This window comes from Oncorhynchus mykiss, chromosome 4, assembly GCF_013265735.2.
Source record: "Oncorhynchus mykiss isolate Arlee chromosome 4, USDA_OmykA_1.1, whole genome shotgun sequence".
Lineage (NCBI taxonomy): Eukaryota > Metazoa > Chordata > Actinopteri > Salmoniformes > Salmonidae > Oncorhynchus > Oncorhynchus mykiss.
The window spans coordinates 23,417,631-23,441,318 of record NC_048568.1 but is presented as its reverse complement, the minus strand read 5'-3'; the positions used below and the strand labels follow the sequence as shown (position 1 = coordinate 23,441,318).

Sequence of the window (23,688 nt, the reverse complement as noted above, 5' to 3'; positions counted from 1 at the left end):
GAACAGGAAGTATCAAGGAAATAACATTACCCATAGAGACAGACTTACCACACTGGCAACACTGTCTAGTGATACCATGGATTACACACACACTGATACACATACTCATACACGCACTAGTGTTCGACGATTTTACGATTACATTGTCTATCGACAATGTTTGACAGCCATCGTCGATGTTGACGACATTGTGATTTCACAAACGATGGTTTAGCATATTTGAATTTGACTGCACCATTGGAGTCTGGTAGCGCACAACAGCGCAGTGAGCACGCAGCAGGGTGCCATGCCAAATGGCCTTTTCCACATTTGCCATAGCCTAAATGTTCAATACACATGAGGTAGTTAGACTAACACATTGCAAGAGAACAATGTAGATTGTAGAAAGAGCGGAGAGCACCAAAGCAGTGCAAAAATTCAGATGGGACCTATATCATGTTTTGTTCCCTCTCCTTTCCGATTTTGGTTGATCATGGGCCTTTTTGAGCAGACACTCCGTTGTCTGGTTTATTGTTTTAAGATCTTGATTTTCCCTTTTTCTCCCCAATCCCCATTCGATTTGAATGTGACTTGTTGTTATAACTAGCTTTAAGCAACAACTGTCAGAGCAGCTCACAGATTACTGCACCTGTACATAGCCCACCTAAAATTTAGCCCAAACAACTACCTCTTTCCCTACTGTATTTAATTTATTTATTTATTTTGCTCCTTTGCACCCCATTATTTTTATTTCTACTTTGCACATTCTTCCATTGCAAATCTACCATTCCAGTGTTTTACTTGCTATATTGTATTTACTTTGCCACCATGGCCTTTTTTGCCTTTACCTCCCTTCTCACCTCATTTGCTCACATCGTATATAGACTTGTTTATACTGTATTATTGACTGTATGTTTGTTTTACTCCAAACCATGAACTGCTTTGCTTTATCTTGGCCAGGTCGCAATTGTAAATGAGAACTTGTTCTCACCTTGCCTACCTGGTTAAATAAAGGTGAAATAAAATCAAATAAAATAGGCATAGTCTACTATTTCATAATCAACCATTGAATTAATCTATAGTCTGAGTTCCATCTCAAAAGGTTTTTTGCAAATAGCCAAAATTAAAACACTATCGTAATAATAAGAGAGAAAACAAACATCTGCAAGATAAACTAATCAAACAAAGTTTGTTTAAACCTAGTTTGTTTAAACCTGGTATGTTTCTGCTTTACTTCACCAAAATGTAGGCAAAAAAATTGTGCCGTCGGAAAATCCCTCCTTGCAAACCAAACAGACAATAATATAGGCCTACACATAGGTTACTGTCAATACAAGTTAAACTTATACATTTTATATTTATAATATTTTCAAAGTATTTATTGATATCCTTGAATTGCACAATTGGCAATCGTGGCATAAGCTCCCGCAGCAGCACTTTCAGTAAGTGGAAACAAACATCTATAAATGATGAATTGTTGTCATTACTTGTCTCACAAACTACTTTATTTTGAATTGTTTCAAAATTGTGCGTTCATATAAATGTCAACAATCAAATAAAACAAATGATTATGTGGCTTATAAGTCTCTTTATAGCTTAACACTTGACTGTACATTGGCTTAGACTAAAAACAAATAGGCCTGTTATCCGGTCTGTCTTGTGCCTATTGAACTGTACCAATCCTAATTATGCAAACAGATAAAACTAATGATTACTTATAATATTCTTTATAACACTTAAACGAATTAACAATGGCTAATTCTAAAATGAATAGACCTATTAGGATATTGAACTGTAAAAATCCTAAATATATGCCTAGACGTTACAACATTTTAAAAAGTAGCCTAAACAAAACAAGTATGAAAATGACCTAAATTACTGGCAAAAAAAACAGTGTGAAAAAGTCTCAAGCTTTAGCACAATATTTGAGCCTATCCTATAGGATATGTCTTTCCAATAAGATGCATCTGTATTTTAATTATAGGCTACATTAAAAAATAAAAAATAGTGCAATTTATTTAAATTTTTTACACCTTGTCTTAGGCCTACCTAAAGGTTTCTGTTAAGGAAAACCAGCATGTTCAGAGTAGCGAACTCTGCAGGATAATGGACTTGTAAATGTTGGAGGTTTGTTGTCCGTCCATCCTTTGCATTGATCATCTTTTTGCAAATTCTGCAAGTGACTTCAGTCAGGTCTGCTGGCTCACCTTTATCATTCGGCCTGAAACCGAAGACCTGTTTTACTTTCCCAAGTCAGCCATCATTTTAAAAATTATTTAGCGCAAGGCAGGCTATACTGTAGTTACTAAGGCGGTAGTTACTAAGGCAGGCTATACTGTAGTTACTAAGGCAGGCTATACTATAGTGAAATCCTTTTTACAGTCTGAAACTGTCAGAAAGTAGCCTAATGGAAGAATGTTGCATAAGCTCTTACCCAGATGATCAAGATGAAATAACAATAGAATACACTTCATACAGCTATAATATCCCTTTTTAAAAGGTAGGCTTATATAACTGATATCTGACTATTTTTATGGACAACAGAAACATAGCCCTACAAATTTGAAAATCATTGCAGCCTAGACTAGATAAAAAAAGAACTAGGCCTAACACTGTTTAGGCCTAGCAATGTGTCCTTTATATCAACGTTGTTTGGACAGGACGCGGGGACGTCGCCTAATACACTGATACATACACAGAAGCACAGACCCCAAAGTAATGTGTTTATGTATGATTACTAAATACACCAGCCAGCACATCAGTCTTTGCCTCATGCTGTGGTGTTTAATTGGGAGAGTCAGAGGGAGAGTGGGGGGGATTAGAAAGAGATTATTACCACAGTCAGAGTGGTCCAGGATAGCTACTGAAGGTCTCCTGTTCTCTTTAGGACTCACCTAAAAGGACTCAATACACGGAGCCTAAATCAGTTCAATTCAAATATCCTGTCTATGTATGCAGATTCCTTGTATTTATCTGTGTTTAAATGGACACTACACATTAGTCTAAACTACATTGCATTGTCATACTTGAAATAACAGTGGTACCAGATATCCTAGAGCCCTGGGTACATCACAACCACGGTGCTATTTTAGCCTCTGTGTCTGGTCTGGTCCGGTCAAGGTCACCTGCAGTTGTTTAGCCTGGTTTGTCCATTAGAATGAGTTTAATCAGGCATCTAATTAAGAAGTCATCACCACAGGTTGGCTTCAGGAAGGCTTCCCTCTGTTCCATTCCCAAGAGTAGCACATTGTTTAGTTGTTAATTGGGGAGGGGTGTGAAACGAAATGCTAAAGTGTTAAAGTTGAAATGGTGACATTTCAGCGGCAGTCAGAATCTGTTCTTTGCCTGGCAGTTCAATACGAGGCTTTTGTGCTACTCTTTTCCCAGAAATTAATTGCAAAATTCAATTTAGGATTATATTAGACAAAGAAAGCGGAAGAATATGACAGTTAGAGAGACAGATTTATTGCGTTCTTCTCCAGTTGATGGAGATTCATGTTAATTTACCTCTCTCTCTCCCTCTCTCCCCCTCCCTCAGTTTGTGAAGTTTGCCAACATTGAGGAGGACACTGCGTCTTATCATCGCAGCTATGACTTCTTTGTTTCGCGCTTCAGCGAGATGTGTCACTCCAGCTACGAGGACCCAGACATCCGCACCAAGTGAGTGGACGTTATATGGATGATCAATTGATGTTGCAGATTAGAGCTGTCCCTGACAAAAAATCTTAGTCGACCGAGAGTTGTCTTTTCTTTCGACCAATTGATTGGTAGAAATTTTAAAACGTATATTTTTCTTTATAGACACACCCTATGTGTTTTAATAAAATCAACAATATGTACTGAATTGTCTGATGCTTAACATTTTCTCATGTGAGTCCCAAATATCTCTAACGGTCGCCCCAGCCTGAGATTGTTTTATGCGCGTGAAGTCAGAATGCACTCACTTCAAAAATGGGATTGTTACGAAACAGGACTGGTAACCCACACTGCCCTCAAACCAAGACACACGCCACCTGCTAATTATCTATAGGCTATATTTCAACATGTTCATTTTAAATTATTTCATAACAAGTTGTATTAATTCACATAGAAGTAGCCCATTTCATTGTTGCGGCCAATTTATGTATGAGGCTTTACTGAACTGGACAAACTTCTCCCTTTGAGAGCCCAAGCACCTCACCAGTTGTTCCCCAGATCAAGTATGCAGACATTTGCGCAGTCTAGCACAAACTTTTTCCCCCTGGCACATGTTCTGGCTGGTGCTTGCATTGCCTTCACTGTTGTTGTCCTGTTGGAAGGTGAATCTTCACCCCAGTTTGTGGTCCTGTGCGCTCTGAAGCAGGCTTTCATCAAGGATCTCGCAGTACTTTGCTCCATTCATCTTTCCCTCGATCCTGACTAGTCTCCCAGTCCCTGCCTCTGAAAAACATCCCCACAGCATGATGCTACCACCACCATGCTTCACTGTAGGGATGGTGCCAGGTTTCCTCCAGACGTGATGCTTGGCATTCAGGCCAAATAGTTCAATCTTGGTTTCATCAGACCAGAGAATCTTGTTTCTCATGGTCTGAGAGTCCTTTAGATGCCTTTTGGCAAACTCCAAGCAGGCTGTCATGCACCTTTTAATGAGGAGTGGCTAACATAAAGGCCTGATTGGTGGAGTGCTGCAGAGATGGTTGTCCTTCTGGAAGGTTCTCCCATCTCCACAGAGAAACTCCAAGGCCCTTCTCCACATGATTGCTCAGTTTGGCCAGGTGGCCAGCTCTAGGAAGAGTCTTGGTGGTTCCAAACATTTTCCATTTAAGAATGATGGAGGCCACTGTGTTCTTGGGGACCTTCAATGCTGTAGACATATTTTGGTACCCTTCCCCAGATCTGTGCCTCGACACAATCCTGTCTCGGCGCTCTACGGACAATTCCATCGACCTCATGGCATGGTTTTTGCTCTGACATCCATTGTCAACTGTGGGACCTTTTATATAGACAGGTGTGTGCCTTTCCAAATCATATCCAATCAATTGTCTCCAATCAAGTTGTAGAAACATCTCAAGGATGATCAATAGAAACAGGATGCACCTGACCTAAATTTTGAGTGTCATTGCAAATATTTACACTTATTTACATAACTATTCAGTCCATTTGCTAACATTTCTAAGAAACGGTCTTAACTTTGTCACTATGGGGTACTGTGTGTAGATTGAGGATTTTTTTTACATGTATTTTTAAAATCCATTTTAGAATAAGGCTGTAACGTAATAAAATGTGGAAATAGTCAAGGGGTCTGAATACTTTCCGACTGCACTTTATGATGTGTGGAAAATCATTTTTTGAAGGTTGTACTGATTATGAGGAGCTAATGCTGAACTATTTGCCGGGGCCATATTTGTTGACATTATACAATGCATTCTGGGTGTCACGTTAAATGTCTGTCAGACCAAAGATGTTATAACAAAATGAGGTGAGGGATGGTTCACTCATCTTTCGAGTAAACTTCCGGATGTGAATGATTGTAGTAGACACACCCTCTTCAACATTCATTCTGCAAACAGATTAAACTAATCTTGTTTTCTCTTCTTATAAATGGTTGACTCAAATTGTATTGTAAATAATAATTTCTATTGGCTAATTCATATTATGGTTTATTTCAGCCAAGAGTTAGCTAAATATGGCCGCTTGTGTTAGGTCAATCTTCCATCTGTTAGGGCTAGGACTAATGTAGCCTACATTTCCTGTTTGGATGATTGTGTTATGCTGTCGCCACTTCTGTGAATGTCCGAACATTGCATCCAAATATTAACTGGTCACATTTAGGACATAATGTTGTAATGTTTGGACAAACAAACTGTTTTCTGAGAGGAAAAAAAGTGTTGCCATCTCAAACACTGTTTTATCAATGGAAACTGGACACTCTAAATAAGCGTTCTAATCACACATGCAGGGACCACTGTAGCATGATCACACCTGTGGGTTAAAGGGTTAAAGCACACGGTTTGATTAAATAATTAAGACACGCATATGACTCGAGGGACCCGGAGATCAAGATAGCTTAACCAGAAGGAAAAAAACCTGTTCCTGACCCTCCTCCCGCTGCTGGCCTTCACAGATTCTGCTGTTACGCTCCTGACCCTTTTCTATTTGAACCGTTTCCGAGTGCCAATTTATCTTAGAATTTCTGCCGATCTGCGTGCCCGTTATGATTTTCATGTGTACATTTTCGTGGGACAGTTTCATTTAATTTACAATAGTCTTTGTATCTCAAAGTCATTGTCATGTGGTTAATCTAAATTCTATCTGAGTCTAAATAAAAATCTAACTTCTATTGCCAACCATGTAAAAATAGCCTACATAAAGCAAACAAATAAAAACATTGCAGCCTGCAGGAAGAAAGTATCTTATAAATCACATTGGCTACGCATGGCCTGTCAGCAATTAACTTAAAAATTGTAACTATCAACTGTGTCCGGCCTGAAGCTCCTGCTAGCAAACTTGCAACATTGTATAAAATATTCTGGGCCCTCAGTTTCCCGCACCAGTGAGCTCAGGACAGATACAGCTGTAGGTTATTTGTGCAAGGGATAAGAAGTAATGAGGCATTTTTTGACATTTCTACTGGATCAGAGCATTTCATGTTTCCCTTTTTATTGCTGCATGATTATTGAAAGAATGTCCCAAACAGGTGCTGTTAGATTACAATATACTTTTCCTGACCATATGGAACAATGTAAACAACACAAAATAAAATATATTACAGCAAAGATTAAAACAGTTGCATTCCTTTGTGAATGCAATTTCCGAAATGGAACGGTTTAGGCCTATTTATTTATGTTTATTGTTTCAAATCGTGAATGACTTGTATGCTGTGTGATGACATGAACAAATAAGTGATTGATTGATACAGAAGCCTACAGTTGAAGTCGGAAGTTTACATACACCTTAGCCAAATACATTTAAACTCAATTCCTGACATTTAATCCTTGTAAAAATTTGGGCAGTTAGGATCACAACTTTATTTTAAGAATGTGAAATGTCAGAACAATAGTAGAGAGAATGATTGATTTATTTCAGCTTTTACTTCTTTCATCACATTCCCAGTGGGTCAGAAGTTTACATGCACTCAATTAGTATTTGGTAGCATTGCCTTTAAATTGTTTAACTTGGGTCAAATGTTTCGGGTAGCCTTCCACAAGCTTCCCACAATAAGTTGGGTCAATTTTGGCCCATGCCCTCTGACAGAGCTGGTGTAACTGAGTCAGGTTTGTAGGCCTCCTCAGTTCTGCCCACAAATGTTCTATGGGATTGAGGTCAGAGCTTTGTGATGGCCAATCCAATACCTTGACTTTGTTGTCCTTAAGCCATTTTGCCACAATTTTGGAAGTATGTTTGGGGTCATTGTCCATTTTGGAAGACCCATTTGCGACCAAGCTTAAATTCCTGACATGATGCTGCCACCCCCGTGCTTCACGGTTGGGATGGTGTTCTTCGGCTTGCAAGCCTCCCCCTTTTTCCTCCAAACATAACAATGGTCATTATGGCCAAACAGTTATATTTTTGTTTCATCAGACCAGAGGACATTTCTCCAAAAAGCACAATCTTTGCCCCCATGTGTAGTTGCAAACCGTAGTCGGGCTTTTTTATGGCGGGTTTGGAGCAGTGGCTTCTTCCTTGCTGAGCGGCCTTTCAGGTTATGTCGATATGGGACTCGTTTTGCTGTGGATATAGATACTTTTGTACCTGTTTCCTCACGTGGTCCTTTGCTGGTCCTTTGCTGTTGTTCTGGGATTGATTTTCACTTTTCGCAGCAAAGTACGTTCATCTCTAGGAGACAGGCCGTGTCTCCTTCCTGAGTGGTATGACGGCTGCGTGGTCCCATGGTGTTTGGAAATTGCTCCCAAGGATGAACCAGACTTGTGGAGGTCTACAATTATTTTTCTGAGGTCTTGGCTGATTTTTTTTGATTTTCCCATGATGTCAAGCAAAGAGGCACTAAGTTTGAAGGTAGGCCTTGAAATACATCCATAGGTACACCTCCAATTGACTCAAAGGATGTCAATTAGCCTATCAGAAGCTTCTAAAGCCATGACCTCATTTTCTGGAATTTCTCAAGCTGTTTACGTACACTAAGTTAACTGTGCCTTTTAAACTTCTGACCCACTGGAATGGTGATACAGTGATTTATAAGTGAAATAATCTGTCTGTAAACAATTGTTGGAAAAATGGCTTGTGTCATGCACAAAGTAGATGTCCTAACCGACTTGCCAAAACTATAGTTTAACAAGAAATTTGTGGAGTGGTTGAAAAATGAGTTTTAATGACTCCAACCTAAATGTATTTAATCTTCCTACTTCAACTGTATATAAGTATTGAAATATATGCCTAAGTAAGGTACGTTATTAATACTCAACAGAATCACTCTTAGGTCTATAGCTCGGTGGTGGTTATACAAGGCTGCTGTACTAAATCAAATCAAATCAAATTTTATTTGTCACATACACATGGTTAGCAGATGTTAATGCGAGTGTAGCGAAATGCTTGCGCTTCTAGTTCCGACAATGCAGTAAAAACCAACGAGTAATGTAGCTAACAATTCCAAAACTACTACCTTAAACACACAAGTGTAAAGGGATAAAGAATATGTACATAAAGATATGTGAATGAGTGATGGTACAGAACGGCATAGGCAAGATGCAGTAGATGGTATCGAGTACAGTATATACAGTGCCTTGCGAAAGTATTCGGCCCCCTTGAACTTTGCGACCTTTTGCCACATTTCAGGCTTCAAACATAAAGATATAAAACTGTATTTTTTTGTGAAGAATCAACAACAAGTGGGACACAATCATGAAGTGGAACGACATTTATTGGATATTTCAAACTTTTTTAACAAATCAAAAACTAAAAAATTGGGCGTGCAAAATTATTCAGCCCCTTTACTTTCAGTGCAGCAAACTCTCTCCAGAAGTTCAGTGAGGATCTCTGAATGATCCAATGTTGACCTAAATGACTAATGATGATAAATACAATCCACCTGTGTGTAATCAAGTCTCCGTATAAATGCACTCAGAGGTCCGTTAAAAGCGCAGAGAGCATCATGAAGAACAAGGAACACACCAGGCAGGTCCGAGATACTGTTGTGAAGAAGTTTAAAGCCGGATTTGGATACAAAAATATTTCCCAAGCTTTAAACATCCCAAGGAGCACTGTGCAAGCGATAATATTGAAATGGAAGGAGTATCAGACCACTGCAAATCTACCAAGACCTGGCCGTCCCTCTAAACTTTCAGCTCATACAAGGAGAAGACTGATCAGAGATGCAGCCAAGAGGCCCATGATCACTCTGGATGAACTGCAGAGATCTACAGCTGAGGTGGGAGACTCTGTCCATAGGACAACAATCAGTCGTATATTGCACAAATCTGGCCTTTATGGAAGAGTGGCAAGAAGAAAGCCATTTCTTAAAGATATCCATAAAAAGTGTTGTTTAAAGTTTGCAACAAGCCACCTGGAAGACCCACCAAACATGTGGAAGAAGGTGCTCTGGTCAGATGAAACCAAAATGGAACTTTTTGGCAAAATGCAAAACGTTATGTTTGGCGTAAAAGCAACACAGCTGAACACACCATCCCCACTGTCAAACATGGTGGTGGCAGCATCATGGTTTGGGCCTGCTTTTCCTCAGCAGGGACAGGGAAGATGGTTAACATTGATGGGAAGATGGATGGAGCCAAATACAGGACCATTCTGGAAGAGAACCTGATGGAGTCTGCAAAAGACCTGAGACTGGGACAGAGATTTGTCTTCCAACAAGACAATGATCCAAAACATAAAGCAAAATCTACAATGGAATGGTTCAAATATAAACATATCCAAGTGTTAGAATGGCCAAGTCAAAGTCCAGACCTAAATCCAATCGAGAATCTGTGGAAAGAACTGAAAACTGCTGTTCACAAATGCTCTCCATCCAACCTCACTGAGCTCGAGCTGTTTTGCAAGGAGGAATGGGAAAAAAATTCAGTCTCTCGATGTGCAAAACTGATAGACATACCCCAAGCGACTTACAGCTGTAATCCCAGCAAAAGGTGGCGCTAGAAAGTATTAATTTAAGGGGGCTGAATAATTTTGCACGCCCAATTTTTCAGTTTTTGATTTGTTAAAAAAGTTTGAAATATCCAATAAATGTTGTTTCACTTCATGATTGTGTCCCACTTGTTGTTGATTCTTCACAAAAAATACAGTTTTATATCTTTATGTTTGAAGCCTGAAATGTGGCAAAAGGTCGCAAAGTTCAAGGGGGCCGAATACTTTCGCAAGGCACTGTACATATGAGATGAGTATGTAAACAAAGTGGCATAGTTTAAAGTGGCTAGTGATACATGTATTACATAAAGATGCAGTAGATGAAATAGAGTACAGTATATACATATGAGATGAATAATGTAGGGTATGTAAACATTATATTAAGTAGCATTGTTTAAAGTGGCTAGTGATATATTTTACATCAATTCCCATTATTAAAGTGGCTGGAGTTGAGTCAGTGTGTTGGCAGCAGCCTCTCAATGTTAGTGGTGGCTGTTTAACAGTCTGATGGCCTTGAGATAGAAGCTGTTTTTCAGTCTCTCTGTCCCAGCTTTGATGCACCTGTACTGACCTCGCCTTCTGGATGATAGCGGGGTGAACAGGCAGTGGCTCGGGTGGTTGTTGTCCTTGATGATCTTTATGGCCTTCCTGTGACATCGGGTGGTGTAGGTGTCCTGGAGGGCAGGTAGTTTGCCCCCGGTGATGCGTTGTGCAGACCTCACTACCCTCTGGAGAGCCTTACGGTTGTGGGCGGAGCAGTTGCCGTACCAGGCAGTGATACAGCCCGACAGGATGCTCTTGATTGTGCATCTGGAGAAGTTTGTGAGTGCTTTTGGTGACAAGCCCAATTTCTTCAGCCTCCTGAGGTTGAAGAGGCGCTGCTGCGCCTTCTTCACGATGCTGTCTGTGTGAGTGGACCAATTCAGTTTGTCTGTGATGTGTATGCCGAGGAACTTAAAACTTACTACCCTCTCCACTACTGTTCCATCGATGTGGATAGGGGGGTGATCCCTCTGCTGTTTCCTGAAGTCCACAATCATCTCCTTAGTTTTGTTGACGTTGAGTGTGAGGTTATTTTCCTGACACCACACTCCGAGGGCCCTCACCTCCTCCCTGTAGGCCGTCTCGTCGTTGTTGGTAATCAAGCCTACCACTGTTGTGTCGTCCGCAAACTTGATGATTGAGTTGGAGGCGTGCGTGGCCGCGCAGTCGTGGGTGAACAGGGAGTACAGGAGAGGGCTCAGAACGCACCCTTGTGGGGCCCCAGTGTTGAGGATCAGCGGGGTGTTGAGATGTTGTTACCTACCCTCAACACCTGGGGGCGGCCCGTCAGGAAGTCCAGTACCCAGTTGCACAGGGCGGGGTCGAGACCCAGGGTACAGGAACAGGGAACAGGAACAATGGTGGCCCTCTTGAAGCATGTGGGAACAGCAGACTAGGATAGGGATTGATTGAATATGTCCATAAACACACCAGCCAGCTGGTCTGCGCATGCTCTGAGGGCGCGGCTGGGGATGCCGTCTGGGCCTGCAGCCTTGCGAGGGTTAACACGTTTAAATGTTTTACTCACCTCGGCTGCAGTGAAGGAGAGTCCGCATGTTTTGGTTGCGGGCCGTGTCAGTGGCACTGTATTGTCCTCAAAGCGGGCAAAAAAGTTATTTAATCTGCCTGGGAGCAAGGCATCCTGGTCCGTGACTGGGCTGGTTTTCTTTTTGTAATCCGTGATTGACTGTAGACCCTGCCACATACCTCTTGTGTCTGAGCCGTTGAATTGCGATTCTACTTTGTCTCTATATTGACGCTTAGCTTGTTGCCTTGCCTTACGGAGGGAATAGCTACACTGTTTGTATTCGGTCATGTTTCCGGTCACCTCGCCCTGATTAAAAGCAGTGGTTCGCGCTTTCAGTTTCACGCGAATGCTGCCATCAATCCACGGTTTCTGGTTTGGGAATGTTTTAATCGTTGCTATGGGAACGAAATCTTCAATGCATGTTCTAATGATCTCGCTCACCGAATCAGCGTATTCGTCAATGTTGCTGTCTGACGCAATACGAAACATATCCCATACTAAGCATACTAATGATAATGACATTTCTTATTATTATATGATGATGATCTTTTTTAAATAAGGAGATCAAGGAAAAGGAGGGTTATTTATTATTATAAACAATGTCTGGCAATTTGGAACAGTGTAAACACTAAATAAATTATAAATAATACCAGAGAGGCTCTTCTAATGATAAGTGTAAAGCCTTTATTACAGTATAGCAAATGTTGTGAAATTGTTTATCTGACAACTTTATTGCCTATTGGTATTTTGAGAATATCAATGAGGTGCAAACTAGAGTAATTCAAAGATTTAAAAAATATGTAAAACTCAAGATGGGTTAAAATGGGGAGAGAATCACTTGAGATACCCAGTCCGCTCTGGTTGGGGGCATGGCACTCTCTCTAAAAATACTGAACCAGGTGAACCCTCGTTTTCTACAAGGGCTTTACCGTAGACAACCACAAACTGCCATGTAGAAAATTCAGTTCTAGATATTTTTTTAGAAAATTGTTGGACAATAAAATCTAAACATGGCTGAACAGAAAAGTATTGTGTTGTCCCAGTTAGGCAACCTCAATATTGGCCTATAGTTCATGCGGTGCAGGAAATGTTTAAGCTATACTATAGGCCTGCTCTGGTGACAATGCAGTCAGTCTATAATAAAGCGGAATAACCAACAGGACCTCACGCTCGGAATAACAGCAACATACATTGGCCTCTTCTCTTTTATAATTCAGAAAGGCTGAGGGGTGCATTATTTCCTTTCCTCTTTGGGTATAGAAGAATGTCACGAGCCACCCCGGGAACTTCATGCACACGCTGTTTAGATTCACCGAGAGGGCTACATGTGCCTGCCTCATTTAATTCTAAAACGAAGTTATTATAATGGTCCAGGGGTGCTTAAAACCTTACCTTTATGGGAATGGAAGCCGATACGTTCCTGGCCACCCTTGGTCGGGTACATCCTCCTGAATTTACAGTAGGCCTACCTACTGAAAGGGGCGTTAGTCTGCCTTATAAGGGCACATATAAATAACTCCAAGATCAGTCCAATATGTTCTGTGTTTGGCTCAACCAACCCGAACAGCGCATCAGATGTCCACTGCTTGTTACGTTTTTCTCATCAAAATATCAGAATAGGTCAAACGGAAAGAGAACTTGTAGGCTATTTGGTCAATATTGATTGCACAGTGCAATTAAAATGAGGCGTATGTATTTATTTTAGGCTTACATATGGCTATCTGATGCACTCAAACTATTTTATTAGAAATACTGATCTTAGCATAGGTATAGGTAAATTAAATCAATATGTTGAATAATTCTTACATGTAGCCTAGGAACATAACATTATTTTATTTATTTATTTCACCTTTTATTTAACCAGGTAGGCTAGTTGAGAACAAGTTCTCATTTGCAACTGCGACCTGGCCAAGATAAAGCGTAGCAATTCGACACATACAACAAGAGTTACACATGGAATAAACAAAACATAGTCAATAATACAGTACAACAAAATAAAACGTCTATATACAGTGAGTGCAAATGAGGTAATTTAAGGAAATAAATAGGCCATGGTGGCAAAGTAATTACAATATAGCAATCAAACACTGGAATGGTAGATTGGCAGAAGATGAATGTGCAGGTAGAGATACTGGGGTGCAAAGGAGCAAAATAAATCAATACCAGTATGGGGATGAGGTAGGTACAGTGTGGCAAAAAAGTATTTAGTCAGCCACCAATTGTGCAAGTTCTCCCACTTAAAAAGATGAGAGGCCTGTCATTTTCATCATAGGTACACTTCAACTATGACAGACAAAATGAGGGGGAAAAAAAAAATCCAGAAAATCACATTGTAGGAATTTTAATGATTTTATTTGTAAATTATGGTGGAAAATAAGTTTGGTCACCTACAAACAAGCAAGATTTCTGGCTCTCACAGACCTGTAACTTCTTCTTTAAGAGGCTCCTTTGTCCTCCACTCGTTACCTGTATTAATGGCACCTGTTTGAACTTGTTATCAGTATAAAAGACACCTGTCCACAACCTCAAACAGTCACACTCCAAACTCCACTATGGCCAAGACCAAAGAGCTGTCAAAGGACACCAGAAACAAAATTGTAGACCTGCACCAGGCTGGGAAGACTGAATCTGCAATAGGTAAGCAGCTTGGTTTGAAGAAATCAACTGTGGGAGCAATTATTAGGAAATGGAAGACATACAAGGCCACTGATAATCTCCCTCAATCTGGGGCTCCACGCAAGATCTCACCCCGTGGGGTCAAAATGATCACAAGAACGGTGAGCAAAAATCCCAGAACCACACAGGGGGACCTAGTGAATGACCTGCAGAGAGCTGGGACCCAAGTAACAAAGCCTACCATCAGTAACACACTACGCCGCCAGGGACTCGAATCCTGCAGTGCCAGACGTGTCCCCCTGCTTAAGCCAGTACAGGCCCGTCTGAAGTTTGCTAGAGAGCATTTGGATGATCCAGAAGAAGATTGGGAGAATGTCATATGGTCAGATGAAACCAAAATATAACTTTTTGGTAAAAACTCAACTCGTCGTGTTTGGAGGACAAAGAATGCTGAGTTGCATCCAAAGAACACCATACCTACTGTGAAGCATGTGGGTGGAAACATCCTGCTTTGGGGCTGTTTTTCTGCAAAGGGACCAGGACGACTGATCCGTGTAAAGGAAAGAATGAGAATGAATTCGGGGCGGCAGGGTAGCCTAGTGGTTAGAGCGTTGGACTAGTAACCGGAAGGTTGCGAGTTCAAACCCCCGAGCTGACAAGGTACAAATCTGTCGTTCTGCCCCTGAACAGGCAGTTAACCCACTGTTCCCAGGCCGTCATTGAAAATAAGAATTTGTTCTTAACTGACTTGCCTGGTTAAATAAAGGTAAAATAAAAAAAAAAAAAATAAAAATGGGGCCATGTATCGTGAGATTTTGAGTGAAAACCTCCTTCCATCAGCAAGGGCATTGAAGATGAAACGTGGCTGGGTCTTTCAGCACGACGATGATCCCAAACACACTGCCCGGGCAACGAAGGAGTGGCATCGTAAGAAGCATTTCAAGGTCCTGGAGTGGCCTAGCCAGTCTCCAGATCTCAACCCCATAGAAAATCTTTGGAGGGAGTTGAAAGTCTGTGTTGCCCAGCAACAGCCCAAAAACATCACTGCTCTAGAGATCTGCATGGAGGAGTGGGCCAAAATACCAGCAATGGTGTGTGAAAACCTTGTGAAGACTTACAGAAAACGTTTGACCTCTGTCATTGCCAACAAAGGGTATATAACAAAGTATTGAGATAAACTTTTGTTATTGACCAAATACTTATTGTCCACCATAAAAAACCTACAATGTGATTTTCTGGATTTATTTTTCTCATTTTGTCTGTCATAGTTGAAGTGTACCTATGGTGAAAATTACAGGCCTCTCTCATCTTTTTAAGTGGGAGAACTTGCACAATTGGTGGCCTACTAAATACTTTTTTGCCCCACTGTAGATAGATGGGCTGTTTACAGATAGGCTAAGTACAGGTGCAGTGATCTGTAAACTGCTCTGACAGCTGGTGCTTAAAGCTAGTGAGGGAGATGTGAGTCTCCAGCTTCAGAGATTTTTGCAATTCGTTCCAGTCATGGGCAGCAGAGAACTGGAAGGAAAGACGACCAAAGGAGGAATTGGCTTTGGGGGTGACCAGTGAGATATACCTGCTGGAGCGCGTGCTACGAGTGGGTGCTGCTATGGTGACCAGTGAGCTGAGATAAGGCGGGGCTTTACCTAGCAGAGACTTGTAGATAACCTGTAGCCAGTGGGTTTGGCGACGAGTATGAAGCGAGGGCCAACCAACGAGAGCGTACAGGTCGCAATGGTGGGTAGTGTATGGGGCTTTGGTGACAAAACGGATGGCACTGTGATAGACTGCATCCAGTTTGTTGAGTAGAGTGTTGGAGGCTATTTTATAGATGACATCACCGAAGTCGAGGATCGGTAGGATGGTCAGTTTTATGAGGGTATGTTTGGCAGCATAAGTGAAGGATGCTTTGTTGTGATATAGGAAGCCGATTCTAGATTTAATTTTGGATTGGAAATGCTTAATGTGAGTCTGGAAGGAGAGTTTACAGTCTAACCAGACACCCAGGTATTTGTAGTTGTCCACATATTCTAAGTCAGAGCCGTCCAGGGTAGTGATGCTGGACGGGCGAGCAGGTGCGGGCAGCGATCGATTGAAAAGCATGCATTGAGTTTTACTTGCGTTTAAGAGCAGTTGGAGGCCACGGAAGGAGAGTTGTATGGCATTGAAGCTCGTCTGGAGGTTAGTTAACACAGTGTCCAAGGAGGGGCCAGAAGTATACAGAATGGTGTCGTCTGCGTAGAGGTGGTTATCACCACGCAGCCAAAATAGCAGCAAGCTGATGAGAAACCCCTGTGAATAAATCGCAGTTAAATAAATCACAGCTTAGAGCTCACGTAATCAGTAGGATATTAAACAAACACTCAAACAGGTTAGTTTCTGTAGATATACTGTACCAGTCAATAGTTTGGACACACCCACTCATTCCAGGATTTTTATTTATTGTAGCATAATAGTGAAGAAATCAAAAGTATGAAATAACAATCATGGAATCATGTAGCAACCAAAAATTGTTAAACAAATAAAATATATTATAGATTCTTCAAAGTAGCCACCCTTTGCCTTTTTGACAGCTTTGCACACTCAACCAGCTATTTTTCTTTGCACACTCAACCAGCTTCTTGAGGTAGTCACCTGGAATGCATTTCAATTAACAGGTGTGCCTTGTTAAAAGTTAATTCGTGGAATTTCTTTCCTTCTTAATGCATTTGAGCCAATCAGTTGTGTTGTGACATGGTAGGGGTGGTATACAGACAATAGCCCTATTTGGTAAAAGACCAATACATATGGCAAGAACAGCTCAAATAAGCAAAGAGAAATGACAGTCCATCATTACTTTAAGACATGGAGGTCAGTCAATACGGAAAATGTCAAGAACTTTAAACGTTTCTTCAAGTGCAGCTACAAAAACCATCAAGCGCTATGTTGAAACTGGCTCTCATTAGGACCACCACAGGAAAGGAAGACCCAGAGTTACCTCTGCTGCAGAAGATAAATTCATTATAGTTACCAGCCTTAGAAATTGCAGCCCAGATAAATGCTTTACAGGGTTCAAGTAACAGACACATCTCAACATCAACTGTTCAGAGGAGACTGCATGAATCAGGCCTTCATGGTTGAATTGCTGCGAAGAAACCACTAGTAAAGGACAGAAATAAGGAGACACTTGCTTGGGCCAAGAAACACGAGCAATGGACATTAGACCGGTCGAAATCTGTCCTTTGGTCTGATGAGTCCAAATTTTAGATGTTAAGTTCCAACCGCCGTGTCTTTGTGAGACACAGAGTAGGTAAACAGATGATCTGTGCATGTGTGGTTCCCACCGTGAAGCATGGAGGAGGTGGTGTGGGTGTGCTGTCTGTGATTTATTTAGAATTCAAGGCACACTTAACCAGCATGGCTCCAAAGCATTCTGCAGCAATAGGACATCTCATCTGGTTTGCGCTTAGTGGGACTATCATTTGTTTTTCAACAGGACAATGATAAACACACCTTCAGGCTGTGTAAGGGCTATTTGACCAAGAAGAAGAGTGATGAAGTGCTGCATCAGATGACCTAGCTTCCACGAATACTTAATCTCAACCTATTTGAGATGGTTTGGGATGAGTTGGGCTGCAGAGTGAAGGAAAAGCAGCCAACAAGTGCTCAGAATATGTGGGAACTCCTTCAAGACTGTTGGAAAAGCATTCCAGGTGAAGCTGGTTGAGAGAATGCCAAACGTGTGCAATGCTGTCAAGGCAAAGGGTGACTACTATGAAGAATCTAACATCTAAAATATATATATTTTTGGTTACTACATGATTCCTGTATGTGTTGTTTCATAGTTTTGATGTCTTCACTATTATTCTACTATGTAGAAAATAGTCAAAATAAAGAAAAACCCTTGAGTGAGTAGATGTGTCCAAACTTTTGACTGCTACTGTGTTATGCATGTGTGTGTACAGGACAAAAATAAAACGCAACATGTAAAGTGTTGAACCCATCTTTAATGAGCTGAAATAAAGATTGCATAAATTTTCCATATGCACAAAAAGCTTATTTCTCTCAAGTTTTGTTCACAAATTTGTTTACATCCCTGTTAGTGAGCATTTATCCTTTGCCAAGATAATCCATCCACCTGACCGGTGTGGCGTATAAAGAAGCTGAATAGCATTATCATTACACAGGTGCCCCTTGTGCTGGGGACAATAAAAGACGACTCTTAAATGTGCAGTTTTGTCACAACACAATGCCACAGATGCCTACATTTTGAGGGAACGCGCAATTGGCATGCTAACTACAGGAATGTCCACCAGAGCTGTTGCTAGAGAATTTTATTTTAATTTCTCTACCATAAGCCAAAAATTTGGTAGTACGTGCAACCGGCCTCACAACCGCAGACCACGTGTAACCACACCAGCCCAGGACCTCCACATCTGGCTTCTTCATCTGCGGGATGATCCGAGACCAACCACCCGGACAGCTGATGAAACTGAGGACTTTTTCTGTCTGTAATAAAGCCCTTTTGTGGGTAGAAACGAATTCTGATTGGCTGGGTCTGCTCCCCAGTGGGTGGACCTGGTTCTCAAGTGGGTGGGCCTGTACCCACCCACCCATTGCTTCTTAGACTGATGGACTGTGCCATCCCCACAGCCTCCACAATGGATCAGTCCGCTCAGACATGCACAAATCAGACAGGTTTCTTGTACACTGTGATGATTATTATTGTCATTTTTTGCTACTGCTCGACTAATGAGATCTCGGTCGACCAACAGCCTATCAACCAAACAATCGACCAGTCGACTAAATGGGGTCAGCCCTAGAGGAACTATTGTCATTCTAAAAACAGTTTGTTTACTTGCTAATTGAGGTGAAGAAAAAAATAGTTTGAGAAGCTCCACAACTGATTTTAGTGGTGGTGAGTTAAGACAATCAGAAATACTATCAGACATCCCCACATGGGCACATTTATAGACTTACATTTGCGCACAGGCTAGGTTGCCTAGGCATACTTCTATATGTGTAATCAGGTGCTTGTCGTTACAGTATGAAAAAGTACAACAACAAAAAATGTGTGCACTCACTATTGTCAGTCGCTCTGGATAAGAACTTTCTCACAAGTGTAGCATAGGTTGTGAGCTCTGCAAACAATGTGTCCACTCCGACAATGAGAACGGTAAACTCCTCTTCTTCTTGGACCATGGCATCCCCGCGGCCTCCTCAATGGATTAGTCGACCTGAGAAGGGCGTGAATCAGCCATGAAAAACTGCTCGACTAAAGAAATCTCGGTTGACCAACAGCCTATCGACCGAACAATCGACCAGTCGACTAAATGGGATCAGCCCTATTGTAGATATTGATCTATGTACCTGTACTGTCTTATACTTGATTACTTTGTTACAAATCTTCCTGATGGGAGAGTGATTTTAAGATTAAATGATCCTCGATTAATATCAAGAGACTGACTAATTGGTTGGTTGATTCATTCATTTGTCCCCTTTCTCTTATAGGATCCGTATGGCTGGGATAAATGGTCTGCAGGGGGTTGTGAGGAAGACGGTGAATGATGACCTACAGTCTAACATCTGGGATCCCCAGCACATGGACAAGATCGTCCCCTCACTGCTCTTCAACCTGCAGAGTGGAGAGGGCACTGAGAGGTGAGGGGTCAATGTAAGGGGTTATCAAGAGGCTAGCGGTCAGGGGCAGGGTCATTAGTAACAGTTTCCTTGTAGTTAATTATATTAAAAAACTACGAAGAGGTTTTAGAGAAGTGACCGCCTGACAGAAAGACATATGTCTATGTTCAAATAGCCCATCCATGTTGTGAACGAGAGGTTTGAAAGTCCAGGCCTACAAGGACTGGAGGGTGGAGTTGCTGTGGATGGGTCATTGTAGCTGTGGGTGGGTGGTTGCGCAGGCCTGCTAGTCCAGGTCAGGTGGTGTTTGTGTTGACACTGCCAGCCAGCTGTTATCCACTCATCTGTGATTGATGTCACTGACAGTCCAGTTAACCTCAAGGCCATGTCTTTAGCACTGCATCCAAGGACAAACAGAGTGAATGTGGGAAGGGGGGAGAGATAGAGGGATGAAGAGATGGGGAGGGAGAGGAATGGAGGAAGAGAAGATGAAAGTCAGAGGTAGGTAATGATTGACTCAAAGTGATTAAAAAAGATGGAGACAAATAATTAAATGCATCTACAATACTGAGGGACCAAATGAGTCCTGGAGAGGAAAGAGGGGGCAATGTGGCAGAGATGCTGAGAGAGGGAGAGGGGGGTGGAGAGGGTAGTGGAGAGCCAGACTGCCTCTATCCAGTTTTTGGCAGGTCTCCACATGCACTGAATCACACTGACGCCAATAAATCAGAGAGAGAGAGCGAGTCCTATATTTATGTTGATTTATTTTCCCTTTTCACATCATTACAACACTGTATATAGACATAATATGACATTTGAAATGTCTTTATTCTTTTGGAACTTTTGTGAGTGTAATGTTTGCTGTTAAATTGTATTGTTTATTTCACTTTTGTTTATTATCTACTTCACTTGCTTTGGCAATGTTAACACATGTTTCCCATGCCAATAAAGACCCTTAAATTGAAATTGAATTGAGAGAGTGAGAGAGAGCCTCAGCTTTTTTGAGCAATTGTGTCATCTGTGTAGCCTTTATTAGAGGACTGTGACGTTAGAAAGGAAAGAAGTCTGCTCATATGGACTATTGCTAACAGGACAATTGAAAGCACATCATTCATAGCCAGTAGTAGTAGTTTTAAGGGTTATATAAAGAAGTTACCAGTGCACATTTCATGTTATACATTTATTGTTCAATTTATCAGTATCGTAAAAATTCTGTCAGTTCATCGTGATATCTTTTTTTTGTCCTTATTGGCCAACTCTAGTAGGACTGCAGGGGCTAGCACACTAGCTAATTAATTTCTACAATGTGGTTATGTCTTACTTTGATCATGTAATTCAAAGGACATTCAAACTAGAAATCTTCATTTATTGTAAGGCTGGAAAATAGGTCTTGCAGAAATAAATAAATACAGGTAAACGTGAGGACATATTTAGAGACATTTATCTCGTCCTTCACTGATTGTTTTTAACTTGTTGTTAAGGAAATGCTAGACTTATTGAAAGGTCGCTGATACCAATCTGCTGTGCACCTTCTCTTGGTGTATCCATTGTTTCATTAATGGCGAGGAACATATCATTTTCTTTTCTCTACCTTCATACAGCATTACCCACATGTTGAATAGATGAAAATGCTGCTATCCATGTTTTGTGGCAGATTTTGTTTTGTTTTGAATCATTTCCAAGTGTATGTTTATCTAATATTTTCTGGGGCGTTTACAGTAAGAGCATGGCTGCTAATGAGAGAGTTCTACAGAGACGGGACCCATACAGAGACGGGAAGTCCCATGACCTCTTCTTCAGTGGTGCTGGTGGTGGGGGGGCGAGAAGAAAGGCCGTATGTGGTTAATAAATGATGTTATTGGAGGACCACCTGATGCCAGGCATGGTAGAGAGTAGAACAGAGAAGACTTCCGCTCAGCTGAGAACGCTTTAACTATGTATAAGACAGGAAAGCCTGGGCCCGAGAGAGAGGGAGAAGAGGGCTTCCATGCACATTTTACAAACATACTGTTGCACATACACGCAACCACATTAACACTTTATGCTCACACACACTCTCGCTCTCTTTCACATTCAAGTGTACACGCATACACGCTCACCATTTGTGCAGTCACCACAAACACACCACAACAGAGAGGGAAAAGTGCCTCAGGCAGGTATACACCAGCAAGGACACAACACCCTTGTTTATGTGATTTTTATGTGTGTCGAAAGCGTGCGTTTATGTGTGTTTTCGTTGACTCAAATATATTTCTGCTCCTCTTTTACTCCTTCACTGTCCTTCTTCACCCTCGGTCTCTCTCTCACCTTCCTTTCACCCTCCCTTCCTCTCTCTCGGTCTCTCCAGCCGCTCCCCCTCTCCCCTGCAGGCGTCGGAGAAAGAGAAGGAGAGTCCGGCAGAGCTGACGGAGCGCTGCTTCAGAGAGCTGCTGGGACGGGCCGCCTACGGCAACATCAAGAACGCTGTCACACCAGTACTCATGTAAGACTTGGTCCCCTCTGTTTTAGTGGACTAGTGCTGTGGTCTAGTGCTGTGGTCTAGGGCTGTGGTCTAGGGCTGTGGTCTAGGGCTGTGGTCTAGGGCTGTGGTCTAGGGCTGTGGTCTAGGGCTGTGGTCTAGGGCTGTGGTCTAGGGCTGTGGTCTAGGGCTGTGGACTAGGGCTGTGGACTAGGGCTGTGGACTAGTGCTGCGCATTGGTGGACTAGTGCTGCGCGTTGGTGGACTAGTTCAGCGCGTTGGTGGACTAGTGCTGCACGTTGGTGGACTAGTTCAGCGCGTTGGTGGACTAGTGCTGCGCGTTGGTGGACTAGTGCTGGGTGTTGGTGGACTAGTGCTGGGTGTTGGTGGACTAGTGCTGGGTGTTGGTGGACTAGTGCTGGGTGTTGGTGGACTAGTGCTGGGTGTTGGTGGACTAGTGCTGGGCGTTGGTGGACTAGTGCTGGGCGTTGGTGGACTAGTGCTGGGCGTTGGTGGACTAGTGCTGGGCGTTGGTGGACTAGTGCTGTGTGTTAGTGGACTAGTGCTGTGTGTTAGTGGACTAGTGCTGTGTATTAGTGGACTAGTGCTGTGTATTAGTGGACTAGTGCTGTGTATTAGTGGACTAGTGCTGTGTATTAGTGGACTAGTGCTGTGTATTAGTGGACTAGTGCTGTGTATTAGTGGACTAGTGCTGTGTATTAGTGGACTAGTGCTGTGTATTAGTGGACTAGTGCTGTTTATTAGTGGACTAGTGCTGTTTATTGGTGGACTAGTGCTGCACGTTGGTGGACTAGTGCTGCACGTTGGTGGACTAGTGCTGGGTGTTGGTGGACTAGTGCTGGGCGTTGGTGGACTAGTGCTGGGCGTTGGTGGACTAGTGCTGGGCGTTGGTGGACTAGTGCTGGGCGTTGGTGGACTAGTGCTGGGCGTTGGTGGACTAGTGCTGTGTGTTAGTGGACTAGTGCTGTGTGTTAGTGGACTAGTGCTGTGTATTAGTGGACTAGTGCTGTGTTAGTGGACTAGTGCTGTTTATTAGTGGACTAGTGCTGTTTATTAGTGGACTAGTGCTGTGTATTAGTGGATTAGTTCTGTCTATTAGTGGACTAGTGCTGTGTTAGTGGACTAGTGCTGTGTATTAGTGGACTAGTGCTGTGTTAGTGGACTAGTGCTGTGTTAGTTGACTAGTGCTGTGTTTTTGGACTCGTGCTGTGTTAGTTGACTAGTGTTGTGTATTAGTGGATTCGTTCTGTATTAGTGGATTAGTTCTGTATTAGTGGACTAGTGCTGTGCTAATGGACTAGTGCTGTTTATTAGTGGACTAGTGCTGTGTATTAGTGGACTAGTTATGTGG

At 42.0% G+C, this 23,688-nt stretch overlaps 1 protein-coding gene across 7 annotated transcripts in view; it reads left to right on the top strand.

Annotated features, from left to right (window-relative positions):
- Nucleotides 1-23,688, top strand: part of LOC110521069 (protein EFR3 homolog B) — a 65,222-nt gene that overhangs the window by 24,889 nt on the left and 16,645 nt on the right. For all 7 annotated transcript variants that reach the window (XM_036975954.1, XM_036975952.1, XM_036975953.1 and 4 more), the window contains 3 exons: nucleotides 3,518-3,639; nucleotides 19,730-19,879; nucleotides 22,206-22,340. In XM_036975954.1, coding sequence (XP_036831849.1) covers nucleotides 3,518-3,639; nucleotides 19,730-19,879; nucleotides 22,206-22,340 — 407 coding nt within the window. The remainder of the gene's footprint in view (nucleotides 1-3,517; nucleotides 3,640-19,729; nucleotides 19,880-22,205; nucleotides 22,341-23,688) is intronic.